Source organism: Trichosurus vulpecula, chromosome 5, assembly GCF_011100635.1.
Source record: "Trichosurus vulpecula isolate mTriVul1 chromosome 5, mTriVul1.pri, whole genome shotgun sequence".
Classification (NCBI taxonomy): Eukaryota; Metazoa; Chordata; class Mammalia; order Diprotodontia; family Phalangeridae; genus Trichosurus; species Trichosurus vulpecula.
Window position 1 is genome coordinate 285,802,825 of NC_050577.1, and position 24,974 is coordinate 285,827,798.

The window sequence follows — 24,974 nt, forward strand, 5'->3', positions numbered from 1 at the left end:
CTTCCCACTGTCCCATAGGGCACAATTTGATCCAGTATTACTGCCCTGCAAACATGGAGATGGAAGACAGCAGTTTGTTTTTTTTTTTAGTAATCATATCCCCTTTAATTCTTTCACTACAGGTAAAAGCAATTTTTATTTCATTTTATGGGCCCTGAGTACTTCACTGGATTTCAACCCTAAGCCTGAATAACTGGACTTGACCTGAACTTGGCCTGGTATCAGTTAGCTAGACTTTATCAGAACGAATTTGTGGTTGAAGTGAGGGCCATCTGGAGAAAAGAGAGTCTGATATCTTGTGGCTGCAACAATTTTAGGCACATAAAGGACATCCTCTCAGTGGGAAAAGGAGACGGCCCTCACTGACCCCACAGCATTAGGCTGATGGATGATTAAGGAGATTGATAGGGAAAGAATTCCCTGGGTCTTAGGAAGTTTCAGAAAAGCTAGATTATCAGCACACAGAAAATGAAAACAAATCATCTTGAAGAATTCAACAACTAGACATCTAAATTGCACACTGATAAAGTTAATAACAACACTGAACTATGTTTTTGCAATATACCTTACTAGTCACCAAAACCTTCTACATTATTATATTGCTACGTGACAGACGTGATGCCTTTTCCAAGAATGGAGCCTGCTTACCACATGAGGAAGATGTAAAATTAAAATCTAATTAATATGCAAGAAGCAAAAAAAGATTTGAGTAGTTCTGCCTTCCCCTCCCCTCAGTGTTCTAATAGTCCTTTCTTTCTCAAAATAGCTAAAAAAAGACATCCTGAGTGTCCTTAGTGGTGTTCGCCAGCTTCACAGGGCTCTGAACTTTAACGATGCTGACACTCTTCTCAATGTTTTGACCTGGTAACCTCCTTGTTAGTCAGAACTGGGTTGGGATTAAGAGTTCTAACGATCTCTTCCCCTCTCTTTTGATGACTAAAATGATCAATAAGGCAAGTCAAGAATTTATCAGTTGTTCTCTTTTTAGCAGACATAACACTCAAGGAAATAACTGGGTAGGGAAATTCAACCCTGTGTCACCGTTCCCCCTGCCTGGTTCCCTAGAATTTCCAGAATCAAACAGAAAATCCTCTGGAATTCAAAGGCCTTTCTAACCCGCCCTGCTCCCTTACCTTTCTGGTCTTTTTACAACTTATATCCCGCCCTGCCTTACTCTGTGACCCAGCAACACTGGCTCTGCTTAAACAAAATATTCCATCATCAAATACTGACCATCTGCCATGCATGGAATACTCTCCTTCCCCAAATCCACATGGCTTCCTTCAAGTCTCAACTAAAATCTACCTACAGGATACCTTTCCTACTCCCTCCTAATTCTGGTGTCTTCCCCCTGTTGATTTTTCTCCAATTTACCTTGTCTATAGCTGGGTTGGTACATAATTATTTACATGTTGTCACCCCTATTAGACTGTAAGATCTTTGAGGACAGGGATTGCCTTTCTTTGCATCCTGAGCACTTAGCATAGTGCCTAGAATATAGTAGGTGCTTAATAAACGTTTATTGGCTGACTGGCATCACACCTCCATGCTGGATTTGTGAAGTTTCCCAGCCTCAGCATCCATTTTTCTCCTTTTGGCCAGCTGTCTAAAATACTCCCACCGGGTCTGGTCCCCCTTCTATTGCTCCTAACCCAAATGTTCCTGAGCATGGTTCATGGTTACCCACTCCCAGCCCCATCCCCATCTTTGTTCCTGCATTTTCTCATCGGCGATCTCTCTTGTATCTATAAGAACACAGTAATTATGCTGGCTCTTCTATCAAATTAGTTCTTTTTTTAACAAATATATTCTTCCTGGTCCATATTCTAATCCAGAATTCCATCTTACCGAGTCACAGGGATACCTATGAGGTATCTCCTCTATAGGAAGATTTCTGATTCATTTTATTTACTCCCCACATTTTGTACATTTGAGTATATTTCTCTGAGGCCAAGAGGATTGTTGCCATCCCTCTTCCTGGATGTTTTCTATGATATAACTGGCCTTCCCTATCTTGCTCTTCTTCCTGACAGTTTTTCTTCCTCTCTCTCCAAACTGCATTTTCATGTGTGATTGCTGAAAATTTTTTAAATTACTCAAAACGAGTTATGGGTAAAGAACATTAAGCAAACATATGTCTCAGCCATTATAGATATACTCCAATCCTGGTCAAGGGCTCATCACTACACTTTTACAGTCTGACTAGTTGTTTTAAACTACTACTTATCTTAAGCAAAGGTAAGCAGTTTCTGCTTACCAACTTAATTTCAGTTTGGAATCTGAGGGAAGGAGAACAAATAGACGAACAAAACATAGTGTAATGGCTTCTGGCCATAACCATGGTAACTTACCATAGATTAAAACAAGTGCTTTAAAATTTGGGAACAAGACTTTTCTCCAGGACTTACACAACAATTTTTGAGTGTAGGACTGGTGGATTCAGAACAAGAAAATATATTCTGAAACATGTGTTTCACTTCTCAGGTATTTCAATTGCTCACGGGTCTAAAAGAATTATGGGGTGAGCTGGAGTTTACTCTCTTCTTCTCAATGTTTCTTCCAAGAGAATTTTCTGACTTGGGAGTCCCAACAATACCCAATGAATTCAGTTCTGAGGACACACTTATTAATGCAAGGCACTCTTGAGGTTCATTTTATGTTTGGTTTTATTTGTTTTGGTGTGCGGCAGCCTATGACTGCTTTCTTCTGGCACTGTGAATTGTTAATTAGTATTGCATATAATTTATGTTACTGTTAAATGACTTAACTAGGGGCCAGAATTGCTTGTGGAACAAAGGAATGAGCCATTTACAAGCCGGCCACAACCTATCTTTCTGGGCTCACTAGACATGACTAATAGTCTGCCAAATTGGCATTTTCTGCTTTCTCCCATTTCCATGCTTTTGCATGAAAGGTCCACATGCCTAAAATGTATTTCCTGCTTAACTCTATTTCATAGAATCTTTCCTTTCCTTCAGATGGAGCCCAAGCACCATCTTCTACATGAAGTCTTCCTGATCCCTTAAACCATAGTGCCCTTTCTCCCTAACTACCACGTATTTAGTCACTTAATATTTATGTGTATCCTTGACCTCTCAACCCCAATTCTCCATTAGAAGTAAGCTCTTTGTGAGGAGGGACTGTTTCTTTCATAGTCTCTCCAGTACCAACCACATGGTCTGCCATGTAGTATGCATGTAATGAATGCCTGATTGATTCCAGTATCTGAACCAGAAATCTAAATACCCTTCTCCTTGATTTTTATCTTCTTAATCTTTTGTACATTTCTCATCTATATCTTTCTTTTCTGAAGCTCCTACCTTCATGTTAGTAGTACTTGACAACTATGTAGATTCTGCTCCAATAGTGCAGTCTTTAATCTAATCCTCCATAATCCCTAAACAATATTTTATAGATTTCTCCTGATGTCATCATCTGTCTCCACATAAATCATAAGAAGAGGGCAGTGGAGGCAGCTGGGTGGCATAGTGGACAGAGCACTGGTCGTGGAGCCAGGATGACCTGAGTTCAAATATGGCTTCAAACACTTACTAGCTATGTGACCCTGGCCAAGTCACTTAACCCTGATTGACTCCAAGGAGGAAAATATAAAAGAAGTATGTAGTGGAGATATATCAGCTTGGACAATTCTTGGATACTCTAATACATACAGCAGGAAGATTCTGAATTGTCCACATCAAGTCATGGACACATACAAGGTAGTGCCATGACTTGTCTCTTTCTCTCTGTGAGCAGTAGAAGATATCTGCTTAATAGCTCTTTTTTTTTCCTCCTGGTTCCTAAATGTAAGTGTCTCTCAAAGTTTGTTCTCTTCCCTCATCCCCTTTCTCTGTATTTTGTCTTCCCTTTCCCTTCCCCCTCTCATTTACTGCCATGGATTCAACTATCCCTTCTAGGTCTCCTAAAGTCTCTAGCTGGGACCTTATAATGGAAGTCTGGGTCCGCATCTTAAACTACTTGCTGAATCTCCATATGACATTATAGTTTATACTTTCCTCTCAATCATGGATTGAATATTTAGAAAATAATTGTTACACTACATTTTAAAATAAAAGTCAAGGCAAGTCTCAAGCACAAATCAGGAGAGTTAATTTCGATCTGTACAAAACCATTCGCAACCATTTTAGATGTAATAGCAAAAGAAAGATTCCCTGGAAATAAGCCATATATTGTACATTCATGATTGAGGAAAAGGCCAAACAAAGAAGATACATGAAATAATGTAGTATTAGTATACATGTTTTAAAACCAATTACAAATAGCCTGGACACCTGGTTGAATGATTATTTTAATTTTATTTGAAGGTTTCTTTTTGCTAATTAGTAGTTACTAAGTTTATTCTAAATTACTTTTTGCTAAAAAAAAAAAAAAGAAGACCATTTACATTTTAATGTGCAAATTAAGAAATGAGTACCTGGGATTTTTTCTTATGTCATCTAATTGGCCAACCACATGAGAAACATTGGTGCGAATCATTTTGAAAGCTATTTCTTCTTCTCCCATGATTTCAAACCTAATTATTACCAAGACATAATGAAGGGGAGAAAAACATTTATACAGATTTAATATAAATGTAGTTACTTAGCTAAAATAGTAAGCGCAGAGTCTTAGAAAATTTTTTTTTGTTAAATAAAAATGCTTAGTCAACAAGAGGATACTTTAAAAAGAATGAAAAATGATCGGCCCCATCATGCTTAAGCTCAACACCACCACCACCCAAATTACATACCTATATTTGTTTTTGTCTTTATATGCTTTATGGATTTTATCAGTTACTGGTTTACAGTTGGTTACTAGACTTTTAGTCACGGCTGGCTGTGAGAAAATATAAGACATATCAGACGTTAAACACACACACACACTGTAAAATCTTCTCTTCCTAATGGAGAGAATATCCTGTTCTAACACAAAGCAAACCTGGTCTTGGTTCTTGATGCAACCAAGGGAATTTATAACCTCTACATTACTTAACTTGTAATCCTTATAAATATTTTCTGCACCTCAGCTCTAACTATGGCCAATTATAATAGATGCAGTATTACTGATATTTCTAGAGGAAAATCTATTCATGTTAATTACTAATAAACTTGCTCCTCATGAACTAAACAGATGTTTTAAAAATAAACTTTATATTTCTAAATTTGAATTATGGTAGAATTATATTGAAATCTCATCTCTTAAGAATTACATAATTCGGTGTCAATGTCATTCTTGAAATTTTGAAGGCCACTACTGTCCAAAGAAAAGGAACATAGTATAGTAGATAGGAGCTAGCCTCTGAGTCAGGAAGACCTGAATACAGGTGCTACATCTCACATGCTGGCTGTATGTCTCTCAACAAGTTAGGTAACTTCTCAGGGCCACGGACAGTAAGCTATATAAACTGCAGAACAGTTGCTGATCTGTATTGGTAGAAGGGATTTCCTTACTAGGAGTTCTCTACTCCAAGATAACCAACAAGCATTGAAGTGCCTACTGTATACCAGAAACTGGGGATGCCAGTGCATCAAATGAAGCAACTGCCATGCACAAGGAGCTTATATTCTTTAAAAATATCTTTTATTCTGAACTTTAACAACCTAAAGCAGCACTGCCACACACAGAATAAAAAGGATTTTATGTAAAAGCATAAGCTGCCATTTTATAGCACGTGCTTTCTTTAAAAGTACACAATAAATTGCACCCACTTTTAAAATTGCTCTGCTTGTCTCTGCCTCCCTCTGATCTCTTCTGTGCATCATAAAAAAGGTTTCAATGGCCATCATTTATTAGACATCATTACTATTACCCCCTCCCCCCACCTCATGGGAAGCAACCTACCCACCCCCCTGACAGAGAGGTGAGAAATTCAATATGGATAATGAAACTGACTTTTTAGACCTAGCCAGTATAGTATAGAAACTGGTTTTGTTTTACAATGCATATTTGATATTTGCTGCAAGAAGGTTTCCCCCCCCTTTTTCTCCCTATGAAGGTAGAAAAGTTAAAGGAGAGAAAATAAATTTTGGTTGAAAAAAAATGAAGGGGGTTAAGTGCAGAGGAAATGATGGTTTATCTAGAAAACTCTGGAGTATTGGAAAAGTAACTAAGACAATGATTAGCTTCAGTAAAATGGCAGCAAACAAAAAAAATGACAAAAGTCACAAGCATGTTTATGTAGCAATAACAAAATGCAAGAGGAAATAATAAAAAACAAATCTCATTCAAAAGAATTGCAAACAAATGCAAAAACCATCTGGGTAAGCAATCTACCAAGACAGATTCAAAATTAATGTAGATACAATTACAAGGTACTGTTTACAGAAATAACGAATGACAAAAATTGAATAGCATTCACTACTCATGGTTGGGTTATGTCAATATAATTACAATGATAATACCATCTAAAATGATTTATGAATTTGTTAATAAATACACATGTATTTACATGCATAACAAATAAGAGGGTTTTGTAACCAGACAAAATAATTTAAAATTTCATTTGGGGGAACCAAAAATCTAGTATACCAAGGAAAATAATGACAAAAAAGGCAATCAAGGCAGAATATTACTTTCAGACTTCAAATTATAAAGCAGTAATCATTAAACTCTTTAGTATTGGTTGAAAAATAGAAAAGGAAACAGGTAGAACAGAGAATCCCAATCCAGCATATGTTAAGTGCCTATGTGCCAAACACTGTGCTAATAAGTGTTAAAGATTCAAGTATAAAAAAAGAAACCTAAGACTCTAAAACAATCCAGTAACCTACAGCAGGAAAAACCTGAGAACATAAACTACTTGGGGAAAAAATATTAAAAGTCAGTTTGACAAAAATTAGATTTAGTTCAATCCATATACATATAAGCATGTGACCTGCATATAAACAAGTTAGGAGAATGGAATAAGTAGCAAGTGACTCTGCCTAGGGGGAGCACTCATTTTTAACTAAAAAAAGGGATGTAGGAGATTACCAAACTTAAAAGCACATGATTGAGATTACATAAGGATGAAAATCTCTGCCATGAACAAAATCAATGCAGCTAGTACAGCAAACTGACAAAGGTGACAAAGGAAGGAAATCATTGTTGAAAAGACAGACACTGAGGCGCCGTTGGTTGAAGTGTGCCTTCTAAACATTGAGGGAATCAATATGGAGATATGCTAAGAAGGCGACTAACTCGTCCATGCCCTTTGATCCACTGGTGGGCATATGCCCCCAAAGGGTCAATGATAAAAAAGAAAGGCCTGATCGATCTAAAAAATATACAGAACAGTACTTTTTTGTGGTAGCAAAGAATTAGCAACAATGTAGGTGTCCACAGACTGGAGAACAGCTAAGCAACACACGAATACAATGGGATGTTACTGCGCGGTAAGAACTGATGACTATGAAGAATTCAGAAACACAAAGAGAGTGATTTGCACTGATTACAGAGTGAATTCAGTAAGTAGAACCAGGAAATACTATAGGCAATCACTACATGTATGCAAATGGAAAGAATTAGAAAACAAATTTGAATTCTGTTTAATTAAAATGACAGGGGTTGGTCCTGATGAAGAGAAGCTCTCTTTTTTGTAGGGGTAAGACAGTACAGGTACGGAATACTGCAAATACTGTCCAATAGGAGTTCACATGTTTTATTGGTTTTGCTAAACCTCCTTTTTTAATCTTCGTTGGAAGAGGTGGGAAGGGACGGGATATATTCAGAAATTAATGTGATGTAGCTAAAAAAAGGCATTACTCTTTTTTGGTGGGCTATGCCAGTGACTTCTAAAATTCCATAACGTCAGGAAGAACAAAGAAGGAAATATATAGATTACTCAAGGGCCAAAAAAAAAAAAAAAGAGGGCACAGTTGATGTTGAATTGGGCTTGATGGGCAGGGAAAAGAGATTAGTTAAGGTGATCTGTGGCCAGAGAATCTAAGGAGGATGGAGCACATTTGGGCAGGCTCTTGGGAAGTCTGCTGGGCCTGGATCCACGGTCAGGATGACCTGCCAGAAAAGGTCTTGATGACCTGCCAGAAAGAGCCTTGTTTTCTCAGTGAGTTGGGCTGAGAGAGTCCATGTCATCTTGGCACAGAAAAGGTTCTGAGAGGTTGAGCTGATTTAACCCTCATCTGGCAAATGACTACTCTATAATCCTGACAAGTGGTCCTCCAAGCCTCTTTAAGACCGCTAGGGGCAGGGATCAAGTCAGTCCACTCCATCCTGAGTTGAATCTGCTTCCTTCTCATTTCTACCCATCGTCGATCCTAATTCTGGAGCCAGTAGACACAGAATAACCTGTGATCTAGATGACTTTTAGAATGAAAGAGGGGGGGAAAATGATGGAAAACAGAAGCCTCACTTAGGTATCGCCTTCGGCTAGACAAAACTGGACTCTCTAAGTGACCCATGTTATAGCTCAGGGTTTCCTTAACATTCTAGGAAAGGGCTAGTGGCTCGCTGAGCAGCGCCACTGGTAGAGTTATATTCCCAAGGACTATATGTTTTTGGACAATGGTGGCAGAAGTGACTAATGGTCTTTTAGCAGCACTTCTGCTTTCAATGGGGCCTGGAATTAAGCTGCCTTATACTAAATGCAATACAACGAATGGTGTTATAGAATAAAACTAGCATTTATAATAGTTAGCATTTTAAGGTTTCCAAAGTGCTTTGCAAGTATTATCTCATCTGATCCTCGTAAGAACCCTGGGAGGCAGCGGTTATTATTTTCCCCATCTTACAACTGAGGAAACTGAGGCAGGAAGTGACTTGCCCAGGGTCACAAGGCTATTAAGTGTCTGAGATTGGAGTTAAATTCAGGTCTTCCAGACTCCTGTTCCAATACTCTATCTACTTTTTCCCAGCTGCCTAAACTGAAGTATTAGCTACGTATTACAACTAAGGACCAAAGTTAATGTTTGTAGTAGGAAAGAACAAAGATAAATGTTTCTATTTATAATTATTCCCAAAGCAGGTACTTTCTACCTTAGAGAAGCTATTAACAAATGGAAGTATTACTTGAATTTCAGAATTATCCTTTCATTCAACCAATACTTATTATTAATTGCTGGTATGTGAAGCACAGTACCAGGTGTTGGAGTGCAAAGTTAAAATATGGAGTTTATTGGTCCTTTTCTGAGGGGACATTTGAGGCCCACTATGGCCTTCCTGCCTTTCCAGGCTTATCTTGTATTCTTCTCCCCTATACAATCTACCCTCCAGCAAAAATGACCATCCCCTACATATATGCCCCGCACTTCCCCCCTTACACACCTAGAATATCCATTTCCCCACCCAATCTACAGGGTGGATTTTTGTGGGAGAAAAGTACTGGATGCACAATGAGTAGGGGACCAGGAAAGCAGCTGTGGTACGTGGATATAATGGAATATTGCTGGGCTCTGATAAACAACACGTATAATGAGTACAGGCAGAGAAGCAAGGACTTGGAGGAACTGATGTTACAAAAGAAAATAAGCATCAACGGGGAAGCAGTAAACACAACTGGGACAGTATACATGGAAAGAATGACAGCGAGGGGCAAGGGGACTGTGGGTGTGGAGCACAGAATGCTCTCTCACATTTTTTGGATGGTGGTTAGTTGGATTGAACTGGTTTTTTTCCTTTTCTTTTTTATTCGTTATAATAAGACAGCTGACTGATAGAGGGAGGGGGATGTACTAAGGGAACATAGTGGATGGAAAGACCAAAGGTAGAAATAAAATTAAATATATCTTTTAGAATCTCCTCTCTGTTGAAGAGCAGGTGCTGGCTGATCAGACCTGGGACAGCGAGTCTGCCCACGAAGGAGTTCTCTATGGAAATGACACCAAATGGCTGTCCAGTTTCCCCACAACACCACAGCTGTATCAGTCTTCTTTCCATCATTTCCTACACTCTCAGGTAACACCACCATCCAATTATAAAAGTGGGCTCCAGCTTTTCTCCTTCCCTTAGCCATCAATCTTACCTGTCAGCTTTGCATAAGATTTTAGGATCTGGGGCAGAAATTAACCTTAAGAGATGAGGAGATCATCAAATTACAGAGCTAGAGCTGGAAGACAGATTCAGGGATATCTGGCCCAGTCTCTCACCCTATGCTTGGGAAGAAGGGCTCTGGCGAGCTGGCCTGCCTTTCCAAAGGTCACCAGGCTGTAAGCCTGTGAGGCAGGATCTGAACAGACTGCAGAACTGGGGTGCTTTTTACTACCCCAAGTCCCCTACTTGATCCCGGTAATTTTTCTGACACCTCCTGACCTTCCTCCAGCCCTTCCACTGACTACTATGAATTCTTTTACATGAAGTGTCTGCAGTCTTTCTGAAAGGAAAACCAATTAACTATAATCCAGAAAAAAAAAACAAAAACAAACCACCAACCAGACAGTGATGAATTGCTGGAAGCTTTGTTTTCCCCTTTTAGGAGACAAAGAAGGTTCAGTCTCATTGTGTCACACTGATGACAGGGTCATTGAATCTGTTCCTTTGCGCCTGGGTTTTCCCATAAAGTCAGCTCCCTATCCCATTCATGAGGCATTTTGCATTGACCTCCAACTGAAGTTTTAGGGGGTGTCAACATCTATTTCTCGCTTGCTTCTGAAGTATAGACTAGCAACCCTAGGCTTTAAATGAATTCTGAAAGCCAAGCAGGCCTACTGCCTCTGTCCTTGCTACTCATCCTAGGGGAAGGAGGGGAGATGTACAAACACAAAGAGAGGCGAAAAAGTCAGGGACCACGTTCCATTCCTTGACACCTAAATTCAACCAAGATTAAGTCATAAAGAATATTTGTTGTCATGGTTATGACATGTAGTTAGATGAACTATTAACAGAGAGCTGGTCTATCAGCATGTACATGTGTGTGTGTATTTCCTCCTTAGGCATCTGTCATTGGCTCTCTGTGCTATTTACCATTTTTTTAACCATTTGGACAAAAGCATAAACAGTTACACACATACACACACATGATACAAAAGGAAAATGAGTCATGCCCAGAATTAAACAGAAGTGTAGGCTAACTGGCCCACCTTCAGGAAATTTCCAATCTTCTTTAATAACTTAAAATTCCTCCTAGAAACAAAGGTCCATACTTTTAATGCCAAGAAAACAAAAGATATCAACAAAAAGATAATATTGAAAGAATATCACAATCAAGAAGACAGTGCCAAGTGGAATGGTGGGTATGAGGATGCAACACGAGCATCTTCCCAAATGAACTGAGCAAAAACAATGGGCTGGCCATGTGTTAAGAGCAAGGGACCCTAGGGAGGAGCTTAGAGCTTGGTTCTACTGATAATTTTGTGACATCAGGAGACAGTGAGGAAGAGCCCCAGTAGTGACAGGAGGATATCAGGGTGCAGTGGAAAAAGCACTGTATCTGGACTCAGAGAACCTGAGTTCAAAATCTCAGCTCTTCTACTTATTTCATGTGTGACCCTGGGCAAGTCAAATGACTTCTTTGGGTCTCAGTTTCCTCAACTGTAAAATGAAGAGGTTGTTCCCTTCCAGCTCTAGATCTATGATCCTAGGACAGGCACAAGGGAAATGCAGAATGGGCAGGTAAGAATGAGATATAATCTGCATTCCAGAAAGAACATTCAAACAGATGAAGTTACAGACCTGAGTATCTTCCAACGGATAACATGTCTGTGTATCCTTGTGAAGAAGATGAGGGATGTGGACTAGATGTCAATATAATGGGCTACTCAGACTCAGAACTGGGAGAAGGATTGGACCCAAGAAGTAGCCATACCGGGTCTTGTGTAGAGTGCCTTACACAGCTGTCATTGGCCCCACGCTATTTGACCTTTTTATTAACAGCTTGGATAAGGGGATAAATCGCACGCTGACCAAACTGGCAGGTGACCAAAGCCGGGAGGGATGGCTAACGTGCTAGAAGACAAAGGGGCAAAAAAGACATAAAGAGACTAGAATGTTGGTTTAAATCTAATGAGGTAAAATTCAATGGAGGTTTACAAACATTCAAAAAAAGAAATTCACAAGTACAAAATGGTAAAGGTAATTCATCTGAAAAAGGCCTGGGGATTCTGGTGGGTTCCAAGCTCAACAAGACCCAGTAGTGCAGCAGAGGAGAAGAAGCTACGAGGCTCTTGGGAGAGGCAGAGCGTCTAGAAGCAGAAAGGTGACCATCTCTCTGCCCTCGGCAGTATGGTGTTCAGCTCTCAGAAGCCCATGATGAGCTGGACAGCACTCACAGGACATGAGGAGGAAGGACCTGGCAATCCGGCCACATGAAGATCTGAGGACTAGCCCATGGGCGTCTCCTTTGGGAAAGGAAGAACTTAGGGGAATGTGCTGCCTGTCTTGAAATCCTTGGAGGGCTGTCAGGTAGAAGAACAATTAGACTTGTTGACCTTGGTCCCAGATAGGAGAAGCAGGAGGGGTGGAAGCTGCCCAGAGAAGATTTAGGCTTGAGACAAAGAAAACTTCCTCCTTATGGTAAGAGCTGATCAACAGCTAGCCCAGGCACTCCTGAGCTCCCCTTCCCTTGAGGTCTTCAAGCAAAAGCTAGAGAACCTCCTGTTGGGGACACAGTCAAGAGGATTCTCCTCTGAGAACACTTAGACAGGATGGTTCCTGCAGTCAGTCATCCCATCTAATTCTGATTGTGTGAAGCTGTAGAAGAGGAACGCACTGGTAAGTATATCTGGAGATTGATGTGTATGGATGGATGGATGCACACACACATTTCCTTCTCTTCAATTTAAGTCAACAAAATGTATTAAGTGGCTATAGCATGGAAGCCACTATACTAGATACATATCTTTGATTTATTTGTCTCTTTTTCCTTTTTTCTAATGTGTTCCTAGAGCCAAAAATAAGAGGGCAGAATACATGACTTTAATAGTCTCATTCAACACTAAAATTCTCCATGAGATTTTACTTTTTTTTTTCTTTTAAGGGGCAGGAAGGGCCTTGTCAATGTCTATCCTAAGTGCCCAGTATAGCGCTATGGGCTTTGAGTATGTTTTATAAAAAGAAACTGAAATTGTGAACTGATCCAACCACTCTGGATAGCAGTTTGGAACTATGCCCAAAGGGCTATAAAACTGCGCATACCCTTTGATCCAGCAATACCACTACTAGTCTGTATCCCAAAGAGATCATTAAAAAAGGAAAAAGGACCTACATGTACAAAAATATTTACAGCAGTTCTTTTATGGTAGCCAAGAATTGGAAATTGAGGGGATGTCCATCAATTGGGGAATGGCTGAACAAGGTGTAGTATATGAATGTGGAATACTACTGTTCCATAAGAAATGACGAGCAGGCAGATTTCAGAAAAACCTGGAAGATTTACATGAACTAGTGCTGAGTGAAGTGAGCAGAACCAGGAGAACACTGTACATGGTAACAGCAACACTGTTTGAAGACCGACTTTGTTAGACTTAGGTCTTCTCAGCAATACAATGATCTAAGACAATTCCAAAACAGTCATGATGGCAAATGCTATCCACATCCAGAGAAAGAACTACAGAGTGTGAATGCAGACTGAAGCATACTATTCTCTCTTCTTTTTTGGTATTTCCTTTCTCGTGGTTTTCCCCTTTTGTTCTGATTCTTCTTTCACAGCAATGACTAATGTTAATGTGATTGTACATGTGTAGCCTATATCAAATTGCATGCAGGCTTGGGAAAGGGAGAGGGGAGGGAGGGAGAAAAAAATCTAGAACTCAAAATCTTACAAAAATGAATGTTGAAAACTATCTTTACATGTAATTGGGGAAAAAATAAAATATTATTAAGCAGTAAAAAAAAAAAAGCCTCACTTGTTGACTACTGTTCAAGATGGCAGAAGGAATGGGAACAGTGCAATTCACACCCACACACTCCAAAAAAAGTCAAAACAAAAGAGTATTAGGAAGAATAATGATTAGGAAACAAAGAAAACTTACAACGAGGACCTTTGTCCAGCCAAAGCCGGTTATAGAGCACCCAGATGGTTGCAGGCATTAAGGTTCCTTGGAAGCCTTCCAACTCAAACATGTCCAGCCAAAAAGCCAGAGAACACTAGCCAAGAAGTCTGTCAAGCCCCAGAAGAGTCAGCTATCAGTCTGGAGGCCTGAGATGCTCTAAGGTTTTACAGCTACTGACCTGAGCTGACCCTGACAGACTTGAGAGCTAGCTCAGCCCTCTCCACCTAGGGGATACAGGGGAACCTGGGAGCAACCAGCACCTAACAGAAACTAGCAGAGGGGAGGAAATGTGAGAGAAAAATGAACAACACAAATGGCGACCAAACAGAGGCTCACCATCCCATCTAAGAAAATAGGAGCAGACAGACCCTAGACTTGACAAAAAGGCTTAGAATGTGAATAAATGAAATATGAAGGCATCAATGAGAAAGAAATTGTGTGCAACCAGGGATCTTCAGGGCATAAGTTTAGAAAAAGATAGTTAAATCCACAGTGAATACAAGCAGAGCCTCAGACAGGGGTATGGCTTGTCCACAAGGTCTATTAGAATTCCTGGAAGAGATGAAAGAAATCAAAATATTATAAGTAAAATGAGAGATCTAGAGCAAAGAACTGAAAAGAGAATCAAGAGCTTAGTAAAGAATGTGAAAAATCTTACTCAAGTGAATAGACTCTCTGAAAATTAGAATGGACCAAGCAGAAACAAATGATTCCATGAAACAAGAAGAAATATTAAAACAAAAAAATTTTAAAAAGAAAGGAAGATAGGTCCTATCCAAAACAATTGACCTAGAAAATGGGTCAATGGTGATATAATGTAAGAATCACAGAACCACCACATGACCACCCTCTATCCTGCTTCTGCCTCACCCCACCCCAAAGTTCTGTACGCCACATTCTAAGAAATCATCAATGAAAACTGTCTGTACCTATTATGCCCACAGGACAAAGTGAAAACAGAAGGAATACACGAGTCACATCCTGAAAGAAATCCTAAAATGAAAATTCCCAGGAATGACACAGACAAAATCCAAAGCTTCTAAATGAAAGAAAAAATACTAGGAGCAGCCGTACTGTAAGAGTCCAAGCACCAAGGGACTACAATCAGGATGAAATAGGACTTGGCAGCTAGGATCTTAAGGAATGGGGGAACTTGAAACGTGCTATTACAAAAGATAAATGATAAAAAGCTTTCAATCGGTAATAACTTACTTAGTATAAACGTGTAAGAGGAAAAAAGTACTCTTAATGAAAGAAGAAGCCCAATCATTCCTGAGGAAAGGATGAAAGCTGAATACAATCTTTGAAACATAAAAATCAAGAGAACCCACAAAGGTAAATCCAGCAATTGGGAGGGCCTATACAATAAGTTTTTATAATCGATTTGGGGAAGAAGAAAGAAGTGTCCCCTCAGGACCCTAATGAGTTCAAGGGTCATAGAGGAAGTTAAATAAGACAAACAGAAGCCCAATAGGTAATTCTGTTCAGGTTTAATGAAAAAAAGTGAAGAAAAATGAGGGAGAAAGCAATACACTAAAGAAGAAAGAGGGAGGAACTTACTATTTGCCACAGTCAAGGGTACAAAAGAAAATCGAAAACATATACATTGTGGTGTATAAAAATATCAAATTCAACAGAGAAACAGGTGAGAACAGGGAAAGAAGAAGGAAGGCTTAAGGAGGAGAGTAGACACAGGGAATTAGTCCTAATAAAAATAAACTCCACCACTGGAGAGCGGATTGTGAGAGGGAAGGGCAAAAATCTGTGATCTAAGTCTGACTAAGGTAAAGACTAGGGAAGCAGGAGAATGGAAGGTCACTCACTAATGTTGAACACCCTCTCTATCTCACTGTCTTCTTTATAAAGGAGGGAGTAGAGGTAAAGAAAGGAGTGAATGTAAGAGGAAAGAATAGAGGAGGATATACAATAAATAGTCACCATAATCATGAATAGGATGCATTCACTTATAAAATGAAAAAAGTTAGCAGAATGGGTCTAGAAAGCAGAATCCATCAATATGTTGTTTACAAGAAACACTTCAGATTAGAGGCTGGAACAGAATTCATTATGCCTCAGGTGAATTAAAAAAAGCAGGAATGGCAATCATGATCTCAGACAAGGCAACAATAAAAGGAGACATGATTAAAAGAGATAAACAGAGAAATTACACTATGCATAAAAGGCACTAATACAACGATTTATTAACAACTAATGATCACTAAATGGGAAGAGAAAGGAATTTACATATTTCACAGCTGAGCACAGATCCTTTACAGAAATGACTGTGTATTAGAGCAGGGCTGTCCAAAATGCAGCCCATGGGCCGCACGCACCCACAGTGTGATTTATGTGGCCCACTTACAAGCATAGAAATTTACATAAATGCTTTAGTAAATGAAGCCGAGCTACCACACAGCTCTCACTAAAATGGCAAATCATAATATATTGTCTATTGTTTCAATAAAAACCTAAGGTTGGGCAGCCCTGTATTAGAACATAAAAACCTCACGGACAAATGCAAGAAAATAAGAAAGATTAACCACATCCTTTATCAACCACAATGCAATAAAAATTACATTTAATAAAGAGCTTTGAAGAAAACACAAAAATTAATTGGAGATATAAAATTTAATTATATCATTCCGAACTCATGATTACATCAAGACATAGAACAAGTTTTCAACAAAACACCACACTCATTTCCGCCAAAAATACTAAAAAGAGTGGGACTTTTACTAAATATAGTCAATGCCAAATATAAAAAAAATAGAAAATTTTATCCAAAAATATGACAAAAGATAAACATACCAAAACTTTTGAAATGCAGCCAAAGAAGTCCTAAGGGAGAAAATTTATATTTCTAAACACTTTAATCAACAAAAGAGAAAGAAAAGATCAATGAATTTAGCATGCAACTAAAAAAAATCTGCTCCCCTCCCCATTTAAAACCCAATTAAAACACCAAAACGGAAATGTTGAAAATCAAAGAAATCAAGAAAGAGTGCAAAAAAAACAAAACCAATAAAACTGATAAAACATTACTTAGTCTTACAGAAAAAAAGAGGAAAACCAAATAACAAATGTTAAAAATAAAAAAGAACCTACAAAAGATGAACAAATATAGGAAATTGTTAGGAATTATTTTGCCCCAAATACTGACAATTTAAATGAAATAGATTAATGTCCACAAAAATACTAAATGCTCAGGTTAACAGAAAAAAAAAAAAGAGAACCTTAAATGACACAATTTCAGAAAAATAAAACAAACAAGTCATAAATAAGCTCCCAAAGGAAGAAAAAAAAAAACAAACAAAAGAAAACCCAGGACCAGATGGATTTAAAACTAAATTTGATTAGATGTTCGAAGAACAACGAATTCCAATATTACAGAAACTGTATGCAAAAATAGGAAAAGAAGGGATCCTACCAAATTGCTTCTATGATACAAATATGTTCTTGATACCTAAACCAAAAAGAGAAAAATCAGAGAAAGAAAACTAAAGACCAATGGCTAATGAATATTAGCACAAATATTTTAAAAGCAGCTACAACAAATCAAAAAGATTATATATTATGACCACATAAGATTTACATACCAGGAATACAAAGTTGGTTCAATATTAGGAAAACTAGGAACTTAGATCATATTAAATAACAATCAAAATTACATATGAATAGATGCAGGAAAAGCTTGACAAAATACAAAACCTATTTCTGTTGAAAACACTAAATAGCACAGGAATAAATGCAACTTTCCATACTATGACAAGTAATATCTATCTAAAACCGAGACCAAGCTAGCTTTACATATAATAGAAATAAACTAGAGGCCTTTCCAGTAAGATCAGAGGTAAAGTAAGGATGCCTTTTATCATCTTATTCTTTAAACATTACTACTAGAGATATTGGTTATAGCAATAAGACGAGAAAAAGGAATCGAGGGAATAAGCGCAGGCAAAAAGTAAACAAAAATTAGCACTTTTGCAAATGATGAGATGGTCTTTATACAGAATTCGATAGTCAACTAAAAAATTAAAACAATTAGTAACTTCGGCAAAGTAGCAAGATACAAAACAACCCCCCCACAAGTCCATCAGCCTCTCTATATACTACCAACAAAACGAAGCATGAAGAAATTACAAAAAAAAAAATTCCATTCACAACAACTAAAAGATGTATAAATTAAATTTATAAACATACCTGCCAAATGATACATAGGAACTATATAAATATAACTACAAAACATTCTTTTCAGAAACTAAGACATACAGTATTGTCTTGTGATAATACTACCTATATTAATATATTTAATGCTATATTAATCAAAGTTTTTAAAGTACATTAGAAAGGCAGGAAAAAACCAACAAAACAAAGCTTGTTTTAAAGAATAATGTTAAGATTCTCAAGAGATATAATGGGGAAAAAAAAATAAAAGGAGGAAGGAAGAAGGTCTATCAGTACCAGATTTCAAATTATAGTACAAAGCAATAATAATCAAAACTATTTGGTACTGGCCAAAAATTAGAAAAGTTGATGAGTGCAATACATTAGTTACATAACAGAGAAGCAAATGAACATAGTAATGGTGCTTAATAAAGCCAGAGACTACAACTACTGGATAAGGATTCTACTCAACCAAAAAAATGCTGAGAAAACTAAAAGGTAATCTGGGAGAAAGTTAGGTTTGGAATAGCACCTCACATTTTATACCATAATGAGCTCCAAAAGAAGACATAACTACATATATGAAAAGTCACATCACAAACAAATTAGAGGATCCAGGAAGAAAGTACCTTTTTGACAACTCTAAAAAAAGGAAAAGTTTGGGACCAGACAATGATTATTTTGATAACATGAAAGTGAAAACTTTTTGCACAAACAAAAGCAATGCAGCTAAAATTAAAGGGAAAGAGTGAAGCACGTAGCACATCATTCATCTCAGTAAGCAATTGATTAAGCACCCACTACATGCCAGACACTGTGCTAAGTGCTTTACAAATATATCATCTCATCTGACCCTCACAACAATCCTGTGAGGTAGATGTTATTATCATCTCCATTTTAGAGTTGAGGAAACTGTGGCAAACAAAGGTTAAATGATTTGCCCAGGGTCACAGCTACTAAGTTTCTGATGGCAAAATTGAATTCAGGTCTTCCTGACTCCAAGCCCACTGCTCCATCCAAGATAAACGAGGAACTGGTTCAAATATATAAGAATGACAGCCATTCTCCGAAGATAACTGATCAAATGAACTAATCAGAAAAATTCAAGCTATCAATAAATAGACATATGGGGAAAAAAAAAGCTCCAAATCACTAAGTAATTAAAAATATGCACACTAAACCAACTCTGAGGTTCCACTTCCACATCCATCAGATTGGGCAAAGATGACAAAAGGAAAATGACAAAGTTCCCAAAATCACTCAGTTGTAAAGAGATAACACTACTAAGCCTATACCCCAAAGACATCCCAAAAAAGAGGAAAAAGAACTGTATATATAAAATTTCTTTCAACATCTTTTTTTTTGTTGTTGCAGCAAAGAACTGTGAACAAAGAGGGGGCCCATCAACTGAGGAACAGCCGAGTAGCTGGTCTAGAAAAGGAGTAGAATATGACCAATGAAACGACAAAAGGGAATCCTGGGAACACTTTTTTGAAGGGCAAAGAATAAAGGGAACTGAGCTGGAAGAACAATTTTCACAATAACAACAACATTGTAAAGAAAAAAGGTTTAGACTTTGGACCCCGACTAGTAAACCAGCTAGTGGGGACTCTAGAGGCTGGATGATGAAGCCTGCTCTCCATCTCTTAACAGGGTAGCAACAGACCCAATGTGGAGAATGTTAGGCATACATTTTGGGGCATGGGAAACGTGTAGATTTGTTTTGCTTGACTCTGCTCGTTTGTTAAAAGGACTGTATTATTTCTTTCAGGGTGAAGGGGGGAGTTAAAAAAATATGTGTTCATGACAACTATGAATTTTGTGATGTTGTGCAAAGAGCATTGAACAAGCATAGATCATAGAACGAAAAAGGAATCTGTGCCCCCTTCAGTTACACAAATAAGCAACCAAGGCCCCAAATCGTATTACTGCTCTTTCTCCCATGCATGTGGTCATATTAAGCAAATACAGTAAAAATGTCAGTATTTCCCAAATTAATGTACAGACTTAACATGATATTCAAGTACCATTGGCCAGAAATCAGATAAAACCCTAACAAAATTCACAGGGAAGAACAAGAAGAGACGATCAAGAGAAGCTCTGGGAAAAAGGTCTGATGGAAGGAATGAAGAAATGTTTATCATACAAATGGAACAACTAGTGGTGAAACATCTAAGCTTAACATAGAACTGAGATTACTGAAATTGTCTGACAGCAGATTAAAAAAACACATAAAAGTAAATCAATGAGAATAGAATCAAAAAATAGAATCAAATGTATATAGAAATTAACATTGGGTTTATCAAAGATTAAAACAACAAACCTAGAAAAAACAAATAAAAACTTGTATGTATTTGAACTATTTGAGGAAAAATGGGTACAGATCTACAGTTCCTACCATACACTACTCTGAACTCTATTTGGATCAGTGATCTAAGAGATTTTAAAATTATTTCTAAAATAATTCAGATTTTTAAAATTAAAAAAAAAATTTCTAAAATGGAAGTATATTTATCTCAAGAAAATATCTGTGGTAAATATATCTGATCAAAATCTGACATTCAGAATCTATAATAAGCTGGTACGTATTTCTAAGAGTCACAATCATTACCCAACAGTAAGATAGCCAAGGGTCATAACTGACAACTTTTGAAGGAGGAAATACAGATTTCTAAGGACTACCGGAAAAAATCACTCAGAATCTCAAATTAAGAAAAATGATATTGAAATGACTTTAAGATAGCACTTTGTTCCCAAAATGGCAAAAATAACTCAAAATTAATACTAATGAGGCTGCAGGGAAATAAACTATTATGCTGTCCTGTAACTGACTGTAGCTTTATGGAGAACAATCTGGTGAACCGGTGACCAAGACACAAGGCATAGCATGAAGGAGTGGATTTAGGGCTGGCTTTGGAGGAAGGAAGACTTGAATTCAAGTATAGCCTCTAACAAATTACCAGCTATGAGATCCTGGTCAAGTCCCTTAAGCTCTTGGGGCATCAGACAGCTCTCTAAGGTGCTCAGTTATGGAGGAGCTGCTGATCTGCAATGCTGAGGGGAGTTTCCAGAACAGGCATTTCCTACACAGTTGGAATCCCAGGTGCAGACCTACAGCTCCCCAACAGTTCCCGCTGATCGAGCACCGTCCTCATACACAGCCACCTGGTGTAACCTGTCACTTCTCTAGCGCACATGTCCCTTACAAAGTGTGGGCTATCATTTCTTCCCACTGACAGATGAAGAACATGACAGGTGAAGCAATGTGTTCTGCATCATACAGCAAGCTGAGAGGCAGATATAGGCTATAACATGAATCACAAACACGATCTAACTTGTGCTTTGGTAATGCTGTTGTTGGAACTACATGCTAGAGACATTAATAAAATAAAAAGACCTATTGGTATAAAACTAGCCTTTGTTTTTTATGATAGCAAAACCCAGAAATAATCAATGATTGGACGAATTAAGATACACTAACATGGATGGCTGTGCCATAAAAAGACAATCAGATATATGAAAGACATTTCATTATTTAAAGTAATTTTGCTGTGAATCCCTCTGTAACACAAATAATCGCCCTCTCCCTCAGTTCCCCTCACTCCCAACTGATCCATTTTGACATTTAAATATTTGGATATTGGGTTCTGGTAAGTGAGGCACACACCTGGATATTCTATCCATGTAGACATCTGTTTTTATCCAAAATAAATAATTTAAACACTTAGCAAGTCTGTTTTATTTCACTTCTCTAAGATGTTCCAAAGCAGTCAATGATCATCTCTATATGGGTGAACACTGATAACCTTGATGGATTTCTCATGATACATTTTTACTTCTAGCCATGTTTTCTCCTTACTTTTAGATATTTTTTTGGCCACCTCACCCCCACTGCTGTGTTTACGAAACGAGGAAGCATAAGCAAAGCAACTGAAATATTAACCAAAACAAAGGTTAATGTGGGATGTAGCATCTTGGGAAAAAAGAAACACAAGGTATACCAGAGTCAGATAGAACTGATTTTGGATTATATATAGCATGGCATGGTGTGGCATGACATGGCATCCCATCATATATGGCCAGTGCTGTACACTACAGAAATAATTACAAGAGCTCTAGCCAGGGAAACCACTATGTGCTGGGTTTAAATTATGGTTCTGAGAAATGCTGTCCTAGGAAATTATCTTACCAGGTTAGGGTCGTAGTATGCTTCCTGGGTTGGAGGGATGTTGTTTATCTGAGTGACGTTAGTAGGGAGCATTTTAGAACAATTTATTAACATGTGCTCCAGACCTGTCAAATCCTAACATGAGAAAACAAGAAGAGCAAACAAGTTATAAGCGTTTCAGGGACTAGTGGCATTTGCTTTTTTTTTTTAATGCTATTCAGTGGTAGAGTGAAATATCCAAAAATAGCTAAAATAATATATTTAAAGTTGACCTTGCAAAAAGGAAAACATTAAGAAGACCCTTAAAAATAGAAAAAGGCAAAGTAAAGCAAGTATTTCCTACAAGTCTGCAGGCATTCCTCCAAATGGATAGGATTTCAAACATGGTTTAAAGATGAAAGAAGAGGCATGCATTTCATGGCTTTGGGGGCCTCAGCCTTTCTCTTCCAGCTCCTGTGGCTAGATCTCCATAGCTCTTCAGCTTAATTCCCCTTCCACCCCTCTCCATTCTAGGAAGGAGACAATAGAAAGAACACTGAGCCTGCAAAGGACCCAGGCTCAAATCAGGCACTGAGTTACTTGGGGCAAGTGCTTTCATCTGCCCAGGCCTCAGTTTACTCATCTGTACAATGAGGCTGGACTAGATGGCCTCTCAGGTGGCATCCGACTTTGATCTATGGATCTGGCCCTGCCTGGAACAGTCCAAAGCTTGAATAGGCAAGCCACAGAGCCCCGAGGCCTTCCACTCACGAAAAGGGAAACAGAAGACCATTTTAAATACTTTTTTAGCATGGTCAACTGCCAGGTCTTTTCCAGGTGCTGTGACTCAAAAATCCACCCAGCTAAAGAATCAAAGAGAAAAATACATACTTCATATAAGAGCTAGTCTTAACTCAGGCTGTATTTGAATTTGGGTTAAAAAAAATACAATGGCAAGTATTTTTTTCCAACAAATCCGCCTTACTTTTTGTTTGGGTTACAATGAAATTTTAATCTATTGGGAGAACAAAAGCAAAATTTCAAAAATCCAATTTGTAATTTTGCAGAATAACCACTACAATCCCTCCTAGGTCTAAATCCATAATCTCACTGTATAAAATATTAAATGTTATTTTAAAACAATGCCCATAACCACTTTAAACTAGGACACAAAGGTCCATGTTCTTTCCTTCCTAGCAACTCTTCCCAGAACACACTCACCCCCAAGAGTGACATCTCTAGTTAGTACCTGCAAGCTTAAAGGCAGGTCATGAATCCTTGTAGCTAATGTCCGAATCTCCCTGTCTGACAAGATGCCAGACTGGTCAGTATCAACTTCATCAAAAACCTGAGCGATGTTCAGCGGCTGCAGAGCACTCATGAGATAGTAGAAGTACGAAAAGGCAAATTGCATGTCTTCGGAGTGGCGCACTTTGTGAACAGAAGTCTTGTCAAATTCTTCAGGAAACCTAGTCCAACACAACATAGGGAAGTCAGAGCTGGCTATATCCAGGATATCAGTGTGCTTTAAAACACAGAGAGAGCCAGGCTAGTAAAGTGTGTGCAATGGCTATGATAATGTAAAGGGAAGAAACAAACTGCATCCTATACAATTCTGAAGAGCAAGGTTGGCCTGGATAACAGCTCAGAAAACCAACTCACTCCTTTCATTGCAGAGACAGGGGGACTATGGCTGTGAAATAATGCATATACTATCAGACACAGGTGACATGTTGGTTGGTTTGCTTTTCCTCCATCTCTCTTTTAAAATATTTATCATATGATGATTTACATGACTGCATATGTATAACCTATATCAGACTGCTTACCGTCTCAGGAGGGTGACAGGAGGGAGGGAAGGATAGAATTTGGAACTCAAAACTTTAAAATCGTTAAAAATTGTTTTTATATGTAAATGGGGGGGAAAATAAAATATTACTTAAAAATATTTATTATAAGAGATAGCTCACTGGGTAGATGTGGGGAGGAGGTTGGAAGAGAAGGATATATCTGGAATTGATGTAACAATCAAGAGTGTCCATTTTGTAAAAAAGTAAAAAAAAAATAAAATCCATATAGAGGTGACTTTTGCCTTAGTTTAAATGACTAATTCAACACATCACGAAATACTGCTGCTACAAACCCCAAATAGTGGACATTTAAGTTTAGAAACAGGCACTTTTACTCACATATCCTGTAGTTCTTGCATAACAATGCGGTCAATCATATGAGGCATATGGGCAGGGACTTTCCGAGATGTAAATCCAAATTTGCTGTTTAGAATTTTATTTACATATCGGAGAGAATCAGCAAACGTATCCTTTAGTTGTCTTCCAACGTATTTGCTATCCGTGAAGTATGACAACTGTTTCTTTAATGATTCTTCTTCCTAAGAAATCCATAAAAAATATGGAAGACTGTAAAATGAAAATGACTGAAAAGCAGAGAAATGGGTAACATTTTATAAAAAGAAGTAATGATGACCAGTGAAGGAAAAACACAGCATTCTAAGTCTAGGATAAAATAGCTTTGAGTGATAGTCTAAGGCTGCCTAGGCAGCAGGAACTGCAGATATAGTTTTAGCAAGTGTTTTGAAGAGGCTGTTCCTACAGCAATCAGGTTTGCCAACGTTATTATGGACTGGCACACATTTTGCTTTTCTGCTGATATTGAAACCTATGTCTATTCAAACCCTGAAGAACACACAGTATCAGAAGTCAATATGGACAAGTTAAGAATTG

At 38.1% G+C, this 24,974-nt stretch overlaps 1 protein-coding gene across 2 annotated transcripts in view; it reads right to left on the bottom strand.

The window, feature by feature from the left end:
- The window catches only part of GNPTAB (N-acetylglucosamine-1-phosphate transferase subunits alpha and beta), an 86,677-nt gene that overhangs the window by 6,079 nt on the left and 55,624 nt on the right, over window positions 1-24,974 (bottom strand). Inside the window, exons 14-18 of one of the 2 annotated variants that reach the window (XM_036759675.1) lie at window positions 24,423-24,622; window positions 23,483-23,702; window positions 22,276-22,389; window positions 4,751-4,836; window positions 4,436-4,534 (exon numbers count right to left, since the gene is read on the bottom strand). In XM_036759675.1, coding sequence (XP_036615570.1) covers window positions 4,436-4,534; window positions 4,751-4,836; window positions 22,276-22,389; window positions 23,483-23,702; window positions 24,423-24,622 — 719 coding nt within the window. The remainder of the gene's footprint in view (window positions 1-4,435; window positions 4,535-4,750; window positions 4,837-22,275; window positions 22,390-23,482; window positions 23,703-24,422; window positions 24,623-24,974) is intronic. The other variant, XM_036759676.1, reaches the window with a different exon arrangement.